At 42.3% G+C, this 17,538-nt stretch overlaps 1 protein-coding gene across 29 annotated transcripts in view; it reads left to right on the plus strand.

Moving 5' to 3' along the window:
- PEX5L (peroxisomal biogenesis factor 5 like) overlaps positions 1-17,538 on the plus strand; it is a 264,996-nt gene that overhangs the window by 201,975 nt on the left and 45,483 nt on the right. For all 29 annotated transcript variants that reach the window (XM_051818811.3, XM_051818798.3, XM_051818799.3 and 26 more), the window contains one exon: positions 6,536-6,631. In XM_051818811.3, coding sequence (XP_051674771.1) covers positions 6,536-6,631 — 96 coding nt within the window. The remainder of the gene's footprint in view (positions 1-6,535; positions 6,632-17,538) is intronic.

Raw genomic sequence — 17,538 nt, forward strand, 5'->3', positions numbered from 1 at the left:
GAAGGGGAAATAGGAGAAATTTTATTTTTGGCAAGTCTAAGCTAGTTTTTCAATAGTAGCTTTTAGTTATGACTGATAGTAGATTATCCATTGCTTTTTTGAAACAAGTACTTATTTACCTTGATCTTCTGCAATGTAGAATTTTGTAGTTGAATGGAGACAAGGATCCTGTGTTGCCACACCTTATGCAAAGCTCTAGGAATTTGCTCGTAACACATGAGGGACAGCTTTTATTGTATCCTTTCCATCCTTACACGTCTTTTGACTAAGAAAAAAAAATTCTGAGCATCTCATGAGGTAAAAATTTAAATTATCTGGTTAAGTATTTAAATAATCTGGTTCATCAACTAAGAAGCAAAAAATTCTAAACACAGAGATTTGTTAGTGATTGCTAGACACATCTAAGAAACACTAACAGACAGTATTAACCAAAGTCAAGTTTTATTGCACATTTATTATGTACCAGGCACATGTGTTGGCATTCATTATTGTACTTAGTTCTTATAGGGACTCTACTAGTGAATATGCACGTTGCAGATGAGAAAACAGAGATTACTTATAATTTGTCCAAGGACACTGGCTAGTCGTAAATAGCAAAGTAGGATTTGGCCTTTGATAATCTCAGCCCAGTTACTGTGCATTTTTTTATTTAAAAAAATATTTATTTATTTATTTATTTATTTGAAAGGCAGAGTTAGAGAAAGGCAAAGAGACAGAAAGAGGTCTTCCATCTGCTGGTTCATTCCCCAAATGGCCACAAAGGCCAGAGCTGGGCCAATCCAAAGCTAAGAGCCTGGAGCCCCTTCCAGTTCTCCCACGTAGGTGCAGGTGCCCAAGGACTTGGGCCACCCTCTACTGTTTTCCCAAGCCATAGTAGAGAGCTGGATCAGAAGTAGAGCAACCGGGACTCGAACTGTTGCCCATATGGGTTGCCGGTATTACAGACAGTGGCTTTACCCACCAGGCCACAGTGCCATCTGTCGCTCCCCCTCTTCATGGAGGAACGACACTAAACCCTGCCTAGGCTTCCTATCCGAGTCACGGCACCATTATGTCGCTCCCCGTCTTCGTGGAGGAACGACACAGGACCCTGCGTTGTTCTTTCGTCTGCTCGGCCCTTCCTGGGTTTGCTGCTGGTTCTTCCCGGGTTGGCTACTGTCCCTTCCACCTCCGTGGAAGGGCGGTTCCCCCTGGCCACTTTCCCCACTTCCGCAGGGGAGCGGCACACCGCCGGCCGGCTCTCTCGGGGGCTGCACAGGTGTTCCTTCAGATAGATGTTCCTGGTGCATGTTGTCTCTCTCCTCCTTTATAGTCCTCTTCCACCAATCCCAACTCTGCTACCCACACGCCGAGTACGCTGCTCTCCTCCAATCAGGAGCAGGTCCTACAGTTTATTGGTTGAACTGGAGGCAGCTGTGTAGAAGCTGTTTCTCCCTTCTCAGCGCCATATTGTGAGAGAGCAGATGCATAGAATAAGTCTTAATTCCAGTAACTTAGTCTAGTCCGAGTTGCTCCCCACAGCCATCCCCCTCCCCCAGTTACTGTGCTTTTAACAACCATGTTATACCGTCACCCAAGGTCTTTTTTTATGGTTAAGCATATTTCTTTTAAAGAACACTGGCCTTTTTAAATGTATTTTGGTGGGAGCTCTCCAGCAATAACATAAAGGCACTTGTTTAAGAAGCTGTGAATGACTGACCCAGTGGTTAGCTAACAGAGCTGTGCAGGACAACCACAGACATAAATACAGTAATTTTCAAATCAGAATTTTGATCACAATCATAATCTTGGATAAAGAGAATAGAACACAACATTCCTTTTAAAGAGTTATTAAAGTCTTTCTTCTTTCTCATTCCCTAGTGCTTGTCGTTCCCAACAATCAACAGCTGGGGAAGCTAACCGCTTTCTTCTTTGGAGAATGTAATACTCCAAAATCCAATTAGCTTGAATCAATTAAAGTGCCACTTTTAAAACCAAGGTATTTCCAGAAGGTTGCTATAGCTATGGAGCATTTTCCAAATCATGTAAGCGAGAAAAGAAATGTCCTCCTTAGAGGACGTGCGTGCACTCCAGCGTTTTGCCTGCCTGCACGGAATGCCAGTCTCCAGATCAGGGCTTCTCTGTGTGGTCCTGAGAGACACCAGCGTCAGTAGCACTTGAGAACCTGTCAGAAATGCAGCTGCTGAGGCCTCACCCGAGACCTTCTGATTCAAAACCCCGCGGGGGAGGCCCAGTGATCTTCATTTTTAGCAAGCTCAGATGATTCTGATGCCCTGACTTTTGGACAATGTGCTGTCTAAACAACTACAGTCCAAACTTATGGGTGTGATTGCTTTGTTCACACCTATATAAATCCTACACATATTTACACCTACTTATATACAACTATTTAAATGCTAAGCATTTACAAGCATTATTTACATGTTTTCTTGTATTACAGTTTTTCCCATAATGAAATTAGGTGAGCCAAAAATTATACATCCTGGGTGAAAGATAGGCTGATCTTTACCAGATATTATATAACCTAGATTTCATTCTCAGTTCACAACCAGCATGTTGAGGCACACCGCAAAAGTGCAGAAAAGTTTCCGAATTTTTGATTGCACACTAATCTCAGTTTGAAAACTGCCTCTGTTTACATTCAGTATTTACCTATATTTTATAGCATTTATCTTTTGCCTCCTTGGGCAAATCAGCGGTTTCAAAATGTGAGATAACACTTGTCTTAGTAATAACCTAAGGTCTTTCTAGCAATGCGGAAAATAGCATTTCCCTAAATAGTAATTGTACTATCAAAATAAAATTTCATTTGCACAGTAAGATTCTATTTGCACTTGCTGTGTCAAGTGTAAAGAGGAAATGAACCATAAGCCTAGAATCCTGAGTGAGCGAACGTCTGCCTCTTCTGCCTGATATATGGTGCCCTTTCTACCCCGTGATTCATAATCCTACGGGGTCGTGAAACTTTGATGAAGGGAAGAAGCCAGAGTCAGTAATGGACTTCTGTTAGGTCAAGCTTCATAAGAAAGGCAGGTCGTATTGCACTGGTGACATGTGCCTGCTGAAATAAGGAAGTGTCCTGGGCCAGAAATATTTTAGTGCTTCCTCTTTTTTTTTTTTTTGACAGGCAGAGTGGACAGTGAGAGAGAGAGAGACAGAGAGAAAGGTCTTCCTTTGCCATTGGTTCACCCTCCAATGTCCAATGGCCACCGCGGCCGGCGCACCGTGCTGATCCAATGGCAGGAGCCAGGTACTTATCCTGGTCTCCCATGGGGTGCAGGGCCCAAGCACTTGGGCCATCCTCCACTGCACTCCCTGGCCACAGTAGAGAGCTGGCCTGGAAGACGGGCAACCGGGACAGAATCTGGCGCCCCGACCGGGACTAGAACCCGGTGGTGTGCCGGCGCTACTAGGCGGAGGATTAGCCTAGTGAGCTGCGGCCGGCCTCCTCTTTTTCCAATGCCATCCATGGGTCACTCATGACATAATATAAATGCACAATGTTTACTTCTCTTTTTTTTTTTTTGGTTGTTTTTAATGGGCAGGTAGAAATTGTATGTATTTATCATGTACAATAAGTTATCATGTACAATATGATGTTTTTTGTTTGTTTATTTCATTTTTTAAAGAAAGCTTTTATAAATATAAATTTTGAAAGTACAACTTTTGGATTATAGCAGTTTTTCCCCCATAACCTCCTACCCACCCACAAACCATCCCATCTCCTACTCCCTCTCCCATCCCATTCTTCATTAAGATTCATTTTTAATTAACTTTACATACAGAAGATCAACTTAGTATATACTAAGTAAAGATTTCAACAGATTGCACCTGCACAGACTCATAAAGTACTGTTTGAATACTAGTTTTACCGTTAATTCGCATAGTACAACACATGAAAGACAGAGATCCTACATGGGGACTAAGTGCACAGTAACTCCTGTTGTTAATTTAACAACAATATGATGTTTTGAAATATGTATACCCTACCAGTGGAATGGCTCAATCTTAGCCAGTTAACATATGCGTTGCCTCACGTGTATTTTTGTGGCAACCACATTTAAAACTCTACTCTGATTGTCAGTTAGCTTAGTAACATTGCTGTTAACTCTAGTGACCACGTCATACAGTATGCCTCTTGGACTTAGTCTTCCTTTCCAGATGAAATTTAACATCATTTGAAAAACATCCCCCCCCCCAGCTCCTTGTAACCACCATTCTCCTTTCTGCTTATGTGACTTCAGTTTTCCTAGATTCCACATGTAAATCTCAGGTACTATATCATTTCCAAACAAAAAAAATTAGCCACAATCCAACAGTTGCATTAATTCATAGTATTGCTAAACATATGAAGGCATATAGCACCATTTACAAAATATGTCTCTCATAATTTTTCCTTATGATTTATAGCAACCTGTTGACATTTATCTTTCCATCCTATTGAACAGAAATCTATTTAGTATTGTTCAATTCAATTTAACTCAATCTAATTCAGGAAGATTTTGAATTAATTATTTACTCTGAAACTAAATATGGTATTCCTGGTTTCAAAAAAATTTAATTTTTTGGACTATATCAAGGTTAATTCAGCTTCTTTTACTTCTGCAATGAATATTAATTTGCTTCCACAAACTGGAATACAAAAAATCTATTATTTTTATTATCTTGTATTAATCTGGCTCTAAAACCCTGATTGCCAGGATGGTGTGTTGGTCAATCTCACTTTTGTTTTCTTTATTTTTATTTATTCCAAAGGCAGAGAGACTGAGACAGATACAGACAGATAGCGATCTCCTATCTGCTGGTTGAGTTCCTAAATACCATCAACAACAGAGATACGCCAGGGTGACACCAGGAACCTGGAACTCAATCCAAGTGTTCCACATGGGTGTTAGGGATCCGACTACTGGAGACCTCATCTGCTGCTTCCCAGGGTGCACAATAGTGGGGAGCTGGAACTGGACGTGAAGCAAGGACTGTTACCCAAGCACTCTGATTGTGGAAGTTAACTAAGCTTTCTGTGCCTCAGTGTCATCATCGTGAAAATGGAGTTGATGATAATGCCCGTCTCGTAGGTTTATGAAAAAGACCAGATGAATCGCTGGAGAGAGCAGGATCTGGTCCTGGTCCATAGTGAGCCCAGGGCCTGCTGTTGTGCATTGAGGACCATGAAGGTGGAGGCTGGGTGGAAAGCGGCTGGCTGTGTAGCTGCTTTGGAAAGGGCCATGTTTTGCTATAGAACAGCGATTTTCAAGCACGACTGCTCTGCAGTCACTGAGGATCTTGGCAAACATCTGATGCCCCACTCCGCCTGCAGTTACTTACTGAGTGTGTCTGGGGAGGGCTGGGCCTGTTCAAGCAATTCCCACTGAAGCCAACATGGACATCCCTGCTGTGGGGCAAGCTAACACCTGGGGGCCGTGAAGTCACCCACCCACCCCAGCGCATGCTGGCTTTACAATAAAACGGCATGAGGGATTCAGTCCCTCTCCTCCTGCTCCCCCAGGCCTCGCTCATAGGACCCTGTGCTAGGTTCAGGGGTACAAAAGTCACCAGAAAGAATCCTCAGCCTCATGGGTTCCACAGTGGAGTGGGAGAAAATCCCACAGAGAGCAGCTGGATTTTCCTTGATGGGAAATCCTGGGGGAAAGGACGAGGTGGATCTCTAAATACTAGAGGCACAGACTTGCTGAGTGGAGAGAAGCTGCACAATGGAATTCCATGTACATTTCAAAACATTTTTGAAACACATTACTAATATTCTCATTACTAATAACAATATGTAAATAGATGGGTAATTGCAAATAAAAGAATCTAGGAGTAAACCTCTTTTCATGATTTTTTAAAGACATCTGTTTTGTGAAATTAGAATTAATCCCATTTTTTCTTACAACAGACTATCAGGAGAAGTTCTTCTTGAAATGTCTGCATTTAGCTAAGTTGTGTATCACATTGCCTGTTGACTCTTATCAGAAATTACTTTCTCTAAGTAACTCATTATGAAACAGAGAGAAGTAGCCTGAGAAAGGGGGCAGAGGAGAGGAAAGGCAGAGTCCTGTGCTTGGGAATCTGCCGGATGCATTAGGAGAAGGGCCTGGAAGCTGCCCTTCTGCCCCAACAGCTCTCCTGTTTGCCTGAGGCTGTCCTGACAAGCTAAAGGCTCACATATCAATTTCTACATCAAGCTTCCCCATGCAGAGCCTCCGTCCTACCTGCGTATCAGAATCGTTTGGAGAGTCTACTAAAATATTGTGGCTGGAATCTGGACACTTCAAGTGGGCTCTTTGGGAGATGGGTCTGGCTTTAACATGAGAGGGCCTGGGAGCCCTTGCTGGAAGAATCTGGCACGCAGGCTCACACACGATTTGACACCACCCCAGTTTGGGCAACCCCATGGCTGCCACGTACTCCGAAACTGACACCAATCACAGTTGCTTCTTGAATTCTAGGGAACTGAGATGAGAAAAGGAAAAGTACTTCTATGTTAATATCATACAATTCTAATATTACACATTATGTATTTGGTTTATTTCAGGCTCGACTGACAAAAGAACATCGCTGGGGAAGTGCATTACTTTCTAGAAACCACTCCTTGGAAGAAGAATTCGAAAGGGCAAAAGCAGCAGTGGAGGTAACTCTTAAAAAAAAAAAAAAAAAAAAAAAAAGATGGTGTTTTCTGTTTCATGTTTCTGAGAGTGGCATTCAAAAAAAATCAAACGTTAGTGTATTATATAATGAGTCTTTATAGATGTGAAGTAACTGTGATTGTCAGAATGAGAACCTTTGATTTCCCACCAGGGATAAAAATTGGATGTCACCTCTTTCTCCAATTATGTGGTAGATTACCAATGATTGTCTGGAGTCATGGGTCAAACAGACTCAGGTTCTGGGGTGAATCAATGCCATGCATTTGCTGTGCCCCTGTGAGGCCAGAGTCCATGCGTGTCATTTTTACCTCTCTAGTATCTAGCACAAGGTGAAATGTAGAAAGTCTTGCTGCTCCTGAGATATTGTATATTTTCCTAACTGGGTGGGAAGGGGGCATGGCTGGAACATTCCATCAAAAGGTTAGCCTCTCTTGACTTCAGCATACTTTTTTGTTTATTAAGAATGTCCAGAACATCATTGGTAAATCAAATAAAATACTTGATTTTGATTTCAATTTTCATATTTTGCCATCTTTTTTTAAAGATTTATTTTTATTTATTTGAAAGACACAGTTACAGAGAGTGGCAGGGGGAGACCAAGAGAGAAAGAGATCTTCCATCCACTGGTTCATTTCCCAAATAGCTACAACAGCCAGGGCTGGGCCAGGCCAAAGCCAGGAGCCAGGAGCTTCTTCCAGGTCTCCCATGTGGGTACAGGGGTCCAAGCACTTGGGCTATTTTCCCCTTGCTTTTCCAGGTACATTAGCAGGGAGCTGGATCAGAAATGGAGCAGCCAGGAATAAAACCAGTGTCCATATGGGATGCCGGCATTGCAGACATCAGCTTTACCTGCTCAGCCGCAATGCCACAATGCCACAAAGCTGACCCTCATATTTTGCATTAGAGAGAGAGAGGAAAGGAGAAAGAAAGATAAGCCAAACAAAGAGCAACCTCTGCTGTTTGTGTTTATCCAGTTCCTCCCTGGTTGGAATGGGGGAGTGCATCACAGCTGCCTTCACCAACACTCATCAAAGCTTGCTAGATTGCTGTCTGAGAGCAGAGCTTTCCTCTCAGCTCAAGTGTGCGCTTGTTGGAACCTTCATGTCTGCTATTGATGCAAAATCTTGAAAATTGGAAGCACTCTTGGAATATGATTTATTTACATGGCTATCTTACCGCTGGAATTTGTATGAAATGGTTATACTATGGGTGGTCCTTAAATAATTCTATGCTTGAGGTGCAATAAAATCATACTCATATTCGCAGTTTAATATTAAAAGGATTCTTTCTTTACGAGGAAAGAATTCCAGTCATAATTTCATATCACCATTCAGAAATCCAATAAGAGAACACTTTTATGCCACCACAGTGAAATCGATTCCAATTTTTTCTATTATTTTTAACCTTTTTTAATTAAAAAAAAAGCTAATGAATATTTAGTACTCTTGAGCATGATCCACTAGTAAATTTGGCTGAGACCAGCTGAGTTTAATCAAATGATTTAAATGGAAGGAACTTGTAGCTCAATTTATTTTAAATGTGGATTTTCCAGACTTAAAAGCTAATTTAAATGTATTTTTTGAACTCCTATTGTGTGTAGCACATTGAACAGCACTAAAAAGATTATTTAGAAACATAGAATCTTGGGTCAGGAAAGACATTAGAATTTATATATCCTTGTTTGTAATAAGAAAGATAATGGATTCACACCCAACATACTGAATTAGGAAGTAATAGATCAGCAAGGAAAAAATACCTTTATCTCTATCAAGATACAAATATACAGATATTCACAAACTCATTTAATCTTAATTTTGGTAGAGCCCTTTAAGTCATCTATCCCTGCCAGGCACATAAAGTTAAAAAAAAAAAAAAGTTTCTTTTCAAACATTCAAAATTTTATTACCCTGTTGCTACTTAAACACACCCAATTAGGGACAACTAATTTTGTTTCAAGAAAACCCATTCCAGTTTTGGATAGTACTAATTTCAAAAAGCTCTTCTTTATATAGTACTGAAATTGGCCTACCACGACTTCTAATTTTGCCTGGTCTTGGTTTTGCCCTCCCTTGAGCAAAGCAAAATTGGTTTCATCCTTTCTCTACAGGATCCCTACCTCAGCCCACCAAGCCTTGTCTTCTTGTCTCTCTTGGGACCTGAGTGGTTATTCCAACTTGGCTCTAAAAGCTACAGGACATCATTAGCCAAGCTAGGTCCCAGTTTCCACACCTCTCTAGTCCTCTCTAGCCACAAAATCCTAGGAGGCTGTAAATTATTTGAGATTGCAATTCACTCAGCAAACATTGTTGGCTGCATACCCGTAGTGGCTGCTGAACTACAGACAATGAAATGAACCAGCCTTAATTAGCTGTCTGATCTGACAATAGGAGGGACCAGAGGACCAACTTGGACAAATCACCAGTAAGCTTTACTTTGGTTTCATGTCATCTATTAGATGAAGGGCTTGGATTTCTCATATATTAAAACGCTATGATTTCATGGCTTCAACTGAAAAGAATGGCAAGTACAAAATTCCTAGCAAATCATAAATCCATAAGCAAACTTGCTCAGCTGGATGCCTGGTACTGAGAAGGCTCCCTAAAAAAAGAGGAGAGATGATGCCTACCAGAAGGTGTGGACAAGAGTGAAGAAAAAGTGAGTTGCAGGAAAGGTAAAATATTTACACTAAGCTGATGATAAGTCATGCCCACAAAACTTCTCACATATGTTGGTTGTTTACTTCCATACATCATACCTACCCAGACTATTATCTAATTCACAGAAGAAGACATACTAATATGCATCAAAAGGTCTTGGAAACATACATACCTATTGACTCAACCACTTCTTAGAATTTACCCTCGAGATGTTATTATAAACATTTGCAAGATTTTATCTGCATAATTGTTTTAAATAATTGAAATTTGAAAAAAAACGCATGTGTTCCATAATAGAGAATATTTAAGATTTATTTATTTGAAAGAGTGACAAACAGGGAGAGACAAAGAGGGAGAGATAATCCATTGGCTGGTTTGTTCCGCAAATGCCAACAATAGCCAGGGCTAGGGCCAGGCCAAAGCCGGGGGCCAGGAATTCCATTCAGGTCTCCCATGTGGCAAAAACCCAAGTAACTTGCCCTATCATCTGCTGCCTCCCAGGTGAAATGGCAGAAAGCTGAATTGGAAGCACAAAGTAGCTGACACTTCAACTAGCATTCTGATAGGGGGTATAGGAATCCCAAGTGGCAGTTTAACCTGCTACACCACAAAACCTACCCCCATAGAGAACTTAACTAAATTATATTATGTTGAAGTTAAATGCTATGTAATCCTTAAAAATGATATTGTAGGTAAATATTTTTGATCTTATGAAAATGCTTAGTGATGAGTTGGCATAATAGCTTATATACTGACAGTTTTACAATATAATCACCACTATGTAGAATAATAGCATGATAGCTAATGTATTAGGCATTAAGTCATAAGCATCACATGGACTATTCCACTTAATCCTCACAGAAGTCCTATGAGGAAGGTATTATTGCTACCCCCATTTTGTCAATGAGAAAACTGAGGCTTAAATAGGTTACAGACACTTTGTGACATTTTATAAGCAATTAAAATAGATTAAAAAGTGAAGTGACCTGATTATCTTCTTAGAATTATACCTATGAAATACACGAAATCTATTCTCTTTATATTAATTTTTTTAAAAAGTAATCACAGTTAACAAGACATGATTCATAATCAGACCCCAGAACCTGTATTCTGAACCACTGCACCATAGAAGTATAAAATAGTCCATCCAGACTCATTAACAATATATATATGAGTCTGAGTAATTGATAAATGATAGATGTCTACTGTTCACAGTTTTGAGAATGGACCATCCAAGATCAAAACGGCAGCAGGTTTTGTGTCTGATGAACGTCCAGACGGTGCCTTCTTGCCATGTCCTCCTCATATGCTGGGAGAAAAAAATGGGCTCACAGGCTCCCTTGGGTCCCCAGTATATAAGCTTTGACCCATTCTCCAATGCTCCACCCTCAAGACCTAATCACCTCCCCCAAGGTAATTTGATACCATCTCCTTAGGGGTTAGGTTTCAACACTCAAATCTTGGAGAAAACACGTATTAAAGCCGTAGAAGTGGCCGGCGCCGCGGCTCACCAGGCTAATCCTCCGCCTTGCGGCACCGGCACACCAGGTTCTAGTCCCGGTCGGGGCGCTGGATTCTGTCCCGGTTGCCCCTCTTCCAGGCCAGCTCTCTGCTGTGGCCAGGGAGTGCAGTGGAGGATGGCCCAAGTACTTGGGCCCTGCACCCCATGGGAGACCAGGAGAAGCACCTGGCTCCTGCCATCGGATCAGCGCGGTGTGCCAGCCGCAGCGCACCGGCCGCGGCGGCCATTGGAGGGTGAACCAATGGCAAAGGAAGCCCTTTCTCTCTGTCTCTCTCTCACTGTCCACTCTGCCTGTCAAAAAATAAAAAAATAAAATAAAATAAAATAAAAGCTGTAGAAGTATTGATGCCCAAATATTAGCAATAACTGGGTGATTGCATTTGGAGTGATTTTTATCTTCCTTCAGCTAATCTGTATTTTCCAAATGTTCTGTCATAAACATGTGTTATATTGATAATCGGGGAAGTTATGGTACTATGTTGAGATGTAAATGTCTTAGGATTTTTTTCAAAATATAGAGAGGTACTGCAGATGGCCCTCGCCAGAGGCAGTTCTAGGTACTACAAGATCCAGATGCAAATCATGCCTGGAACAAGTTGAATTTTTCCAATATCTATTTGTTGTCTGTCTTTCCACTTTAAGATGTAACCTCCCTGAGGAAAGGGCACTGTCTTGACCCCAATATCTAGAACAACATCTAATACCTACTAGATAAATATTTGTTGAGTGAATGGATGGGTGGATGTTAATCGCTTGCTTTGAATAACGTTTTTTTCCATTTCTCTCTTGTTGAACATAGAATGCCATATAACCTTCTAATATAACATACAAGTATCTTCATTTTGAGAGCTGATGTGGACAAACATTGCAGTCTATGGCATACAGATTTCTTCCCAGGATTGTGCCAAAGTGGCCCCTGGTTGTCTTGGTTCCATGTCAGACACCCATGAAAATGCAGGTAGCACCACCAATCTTGCTGTGAATGAGCACTGGGAATGCTTTGTATTTGACATGGTATGAACTTAGTTTTACGTGTACGAAACATACCTGACAATATGCAATTCCACTAATTTTTGAGCTGAAATGCCCTAAAATACAATACCTATTACTGAAGAAAATATGATTAAAACTAAGTGCCCATTTATTACATATAGTAAATGACCTTGGAATCTGTGTATGTACAAAAACTGACATTGTTCAAACCCACATTGAATTGTTGGGTCTAAGGAACTCTGTAGGAGTGAGGGATTTTGCCTTCATAATTTATATTTCTCTGAAAAACCACTATAAATTCATCCCTGCCCAAGATACTGAGATTTTAGAACACAGAGGTGGATACTCAGAGGTCTTAAAAAAATGCAGCTCCCCTGAACAAAAGGGAGAGGAGCTTCTCCTGGTTTTCTTCACAGTCAGCATCCTGAACGCACTGTCAGCTACAGCGAATGCCCAGGAAGGGTGCACAGGAAAACACAGACAGGAGAAGCTGAGAAGGAAATCCAGAGCTCAGAAAGGCCCCAAGCTGCCTCCCAGAAGGCGATCCCTAGAGAGAACTGTGCTTCATCTGCAGAGGAGAGAGAAGGTCACACGGGGATTCAGTACACCTGCAACCGCAAACCAAAAATACTTCCTTCATCACCCTTATACACCGGGAAAGAGCCAACGTTTAGCTGTCAGTCTGTCTATGTGTTTCAACCTTTAGAATACATGATTTAGTAACAAATTCAATAGATATGCAATTAAACTGTTCAGGGTACCAGCAATAATAAAAACTAAACAGGACCATCTTTTTCCTTAAGGCCAAATTAAAGAAAAGAATCGCAGATAGGGGCAAATGTTGCAGTGCAGTGGGTTGAGCGCTGGTAGAGTCCTGGCCATTCCGCTTCCAATCCAGCTCGCTGCTCATGCATATCCTAGGAGGCAGCAGGTGATGGATCAATTGCTTGGGCTCCTGCTGCCCCCCATGTGGGAGACCTAGATGGAGTTCCTAGCTCCTGTCTTCAGCCTTGCACAGCTATGGCTGTTGCAGGCATTTAGGGAGTGAACCTGAATCACTAGTGAAGAGCTTGCTCTCTCTTGCTCGTGCACACACTCTCTCTCTCTCTGATTCTCTCTCTCTGTTTCTTTCCCCTCCTTTATTTGTCTCTCTCCCTCTCTCCCCTGTCTCACTCTGCCTTTCAATTAAATGAAAATAAACAAACAGTTTTATTGAAAGAGAATCACAGATAAATGCAGACTAGGAGTTCATTCCAGCTTTTCCCATGGTATGGTTGTTAATGGTTCACACCCTCGTCTCACACCAGATTGTGAGACAGGTGGGACCATGGCTCATCCTCCTTAATGTTCTCAGCGATGTCAGAGAGGCTGGTGCAGAGCAGAGCCCCACAGATTGTTGCTGGATAAATAAATGAACACATGAACGATGTATTCCTCTGATGCATTTTGTCTCAGCATCTCTTAGTGGGTGCTTAAGATGTACTGACTAATAGAAAACGAATTCCACCTAGTTCCCATGTTATTAACAATGCTTGTTTTGTGCATTTTAAGCAATGCTTTCGCAGTTCCACTTTTATCCTGAGCAAGTATTTTTGTGAGCATATTTTTAAAAGAAGGAAGGGAATATGTAAATGAGGAAGAACGGGGAGGGACAGACAAGGAAAAGTACAGTTGCCAGAGGGAAGCACAGGAAGCACAGCTGTAAATGCTTCGGGCTGATGTGCTGAGGCTGATTCCAGGGCTGTGCTGTCCTCCTGGCCCCCGTTCTCTTCCCTTTGAGCTTCACTTGGGGTGTCACTTGCGCTAATGTAAACATCCACAGGTTCTTTGACCCACCCTGCGAAATGTGGGCCTTAACTTCCCTCCTCTTGAGAATGGGCTGCACTCGGTGACTTCTAATAAACAGCTTGAAGTGGAAGTTATCATGGGTGATTTTAAAGATTAGGTCACCGAAGGTCCTCTTGCTTCCTCCCTGCTCTTACCCTGGATCACCCCCTCTGGGAGAGACCCAGCTGCCGTGTGGTGCAGACGCTAAGCAGCCCGCACGGGGAGAACTAAGGCTTCCACCAACAGCCAGAGAGGCACCTCCTGTCCACACCACAAGAGTGAGCCGTCTTGTAAGTGGATTCTCCAGATCCTGTGGAATCTACAGGTGACTGCAGCTCCACCCAGTGCTTAACTCCAGCCTCAGGAGAGACCTTATGAGGTCAAAATCCTCCAGCTAAGCCCCTCCCAAATTCCTGAAGCTCACGAACTGCCAAGATACGTTTGCTGTTTCTATTGCTACTTATTGATGTAATTTGTTAAGCAGCAACAGGTAACCATTGCATTGCTGTACTCCGTACAGTCCCTGGCCTCATTCTGCTCCACCGCTCTCTGCCCATTTCCATCCCCAACACATATGAAACGGCAAGATTACCTGTGGAGCACAGAACCATTGGAGTCATTCCTGTTCACTGGGAATTTTTCAACCCCCTCCCCCATTTTTAACTGGTCCTCAACTTGTCCCCTGTGAGCCCCAAGGGAGCTGGAATAAATGCTTTTTTTTTTGACAGTTCGTGTTCCTTAGGAACAAGAAATCCTTGAACCAAGCAAGGATCGGATCTGGAACTTGCTTTTCCTTCTGCACAGTCCCTAGACCTCTCTTCAGGACAGCTGCCTTCAAAGCTACTTTCTTGGCCAAGGGCACAGCCCTCAAGATAACATTTTACAGGGGGATAATAAGGTAATGAGATGGGGCCTTTGGGAGTGACCAGGTCATAAGGGTGAAGCCTCGTTAATGGAAGCAGTGCCCTACCAGGGAGGCTTAGCCTCGTGACGTCCTTCATGTGAGGACGAAGCTAGAAGACACCGCCAGTGAGGAACTGACCAGACACTGAATCTGCCGGCACCTTCATCTTGGACCTCCCAGCCTCCAGAACTGTGATACAAAAATTATTGTTTCTGAGTCACCCAGTTTGCATATTTTGTGTATTTTGTGATAGCAGCCCAGACAGGCTAAGACAGTGACCTTCTTTGTCGCTCCTTAATGAGGAGAGGCCATATTCAAAACAACACCACAGCTACACCAGTTCCAGGGACATAGACTTACAGCTGCTTTCCGTGTGGAAATTCTGCTTTCCCCTGAAGCTAGTTCCCATGTGTGTACTGTGGATCTGTCAGGCACCTTAGAAATATTAAATGACGAAGTTGGAGACTGTTCTCAAACTGCTTTCCTTAATACAGGATTGGGTAAGAAACTGCTGACAAGGTGCCCCCCCGCCAGGAAGATTATCTACCTCCTGCCCCGCCTCACATTTCCTTTTCCGGTCTATGACAGCATTACCTCCTGCAGGCAGGTGGAAGGGATTAAAGGATTAAACACTATTTAAATCATTCTGACTTAGATTCAATATCCAAAAGAGAGAAAACTCTCTGAAAATACATGAGCATATTCTTCAGGCGATATTGAAGGAATGTGAGATTAGCTACTTGAGATACAAATTTCCTAAAGCTTAGCTTATGGTTAGCTAACATGCTTCCCATTTCAAATGTGGATAGCTCACCTAAAGGTTGGGTGTATTATGGGTTCATGGGAAAATGCAAAGTTCCTTGCTCCACATCGATTAGATTTTCTCCCATTTTAAACAGACAAAATTTGACTTCCAAAAACATAAGTTATGGGCCGGCACCATGGCACAGTAGGTTAATCCTCTGCCTGCAGCGCTGGCATCCCATATTGATGCCGGTTCTAGTCCTGGTTGCTCCACTTCCAATCCAGCTCTCTGCTATGGCCCGGGAAAACAGTAGAACATGGTCCAAGTCCTTGGGCCCCTGCACCCATGTGGGAGACCAGGAAGAAGCACCTGGCTCCTGGCTTCAGATTGGTGCAGCTCCAGCCATTGCAGCCATTTGGAGAGTGAACTAACAGAAGGAAGACCTTTCTCTCCGTCTCTTCCGCTCACTGTCTGTAACTCTGCCTCTCAAATAAAATAAACAAAATCTTTAAAAAAAAAAAAAAACAAACATAAGTGATAGATAAGAATTATTGTATAAGGGGCCAGTATTGTGGCACAGCCTTACAACACTGGTGATGCTTATTCAAGTCCTGGCTGCTCCGCTTCCTATCCAGATTCCTGCTAATGCACCTGGAAAGGCAGTGGAAGATGGGTCAAGTAATTGGATCCCTGTTGCTGTATGGAAGACCAGGATGGAGTTCCTAGCTCCTGATTTTGGCCTAGCCCAGACATTTGGGAGTAAAGCAGCAGATGGAGGAGATTCTCTCCCCTCCTCCTCTCTCTCCGTCTCTCTATTACTCTGCCTTTCAAAATAAGTAAATAAATAGCTCTTGTTAAATGAAGAAGAATTAGTGTAGGAAGTGGACATTTAGCCTAGCAGTTAAAATCCCATGTCCTACCTGGGAATGTCTGGGTTCGTTTCCTGTCTCTGGCTGCTGACTCCAGCTCACTGCCAAACAGACCCTGAGAGACAGTGATGGCTCAAGTCTTTGCGTTCCTGCACCCATGTGGGTGTTTCTGGCTCCTGGATACTGCCCCAGCCCAACCCTGGTTGGTCAAATATGCTGTTTCTTGGTTCTTCATATCTCTTGTAAATATGCAGATTTCAGTTTGGGATAAGCCACCTAATCTGACTACAGAAGGAAAGTAGGTCGATCACACTATCCTTCAGCTTCAAAGTGGAAAACGTTTTCATTTTCACAGAACAAGTGAAACCCATCTGAGTTCTTTCCACCAAGTAAATTCAGATGTGTTTCTGGAAGCGCAGCAGGGCATTTTTTGAACTCATTTGCGTAGCCCCAAAAGTCAATAAAGAGCACACTTGAGAAAGCTTCGTTAAAGTTAACCACAGTTAACCACTTCTGTGTCTATGACCAACTTGGTCTTCTATAGTCTTCCTTTCCAAAATGAGCTATTTTTTGATTCTAAAGCATTTGTTCTGTACATATTATGAACACACATTGAAATGTAAGAATCAGTCTGAAATAGCACCTCGTATAATGAATGGTAGTTTTAATTAGCTAGTATGATGATGCAATATGGTCTTCAAAATTAGAACCCTTCTCTCATCAGTGAAGTTTAATTTTATGAGTCCACCAAATCACAGTGATTTTTTTTGGATTAAATAATAAAGATCTACCCCATTCAAAATAACAGTTTTGCATCTTTCAGATTTCCTGGAAAGATTGAGGACACTCCTACAAATGTATACACATGCATGTTCAAATATACAGAGACCCCTATAAAGGTAGAGCAATTTCCTAATTTATTCAGGCAAGGACCTAAGCATAGTAGAAGTGAGGCGACCACAAGAGCAGAAGCAGATGCAACTTCTCAGTCTAGCCACGGAGTTCTCCTGGGTGCACACCTGTTGGTAACACAAACCTCACAAGATAGACCTTTCACACTTGGGCACAGCCTCATTATCCAGGAATAACTCACATAGTCTGTCCTGTACCCATTTTGTTCTCAAGCTGAAATAAAGTGTCAGGAAAAATGGACCCTCCTGCTGTGTTTCCATTAAGGGAGAGAATGAAAAGGCAGACATATGACCCAGTATCCCCAAACACCGTCTGTACCTTAGCTCTCCAGCTTCCGAGGAAGCCTACTGTCATTTTCATAAGAGATGATCCAAAGTTTTACAAAGATTATAAAATTCATCAGGACTCTGAGAGAAGAGTAGAAGGAAATGTAAACCAACAATAATGATTAATGGTGAGATT

Source organism: Oryctolagus cuniculus, chromosome 4 (genome assembly GCF_051225735.1).
Source record: "Oryctolagus cuniculus isolate XC-2025 breed Fujian yellow rabbit chromosome 4, ASM5122573v1, whole genome shotgun sequence".
Lineage (NCBI taxonomy): Eukaryota > Metazoa > Chordata > Mammalia > Lagomorpha > Leporidae > Oryctolagus > Oryctolagus cuniculus.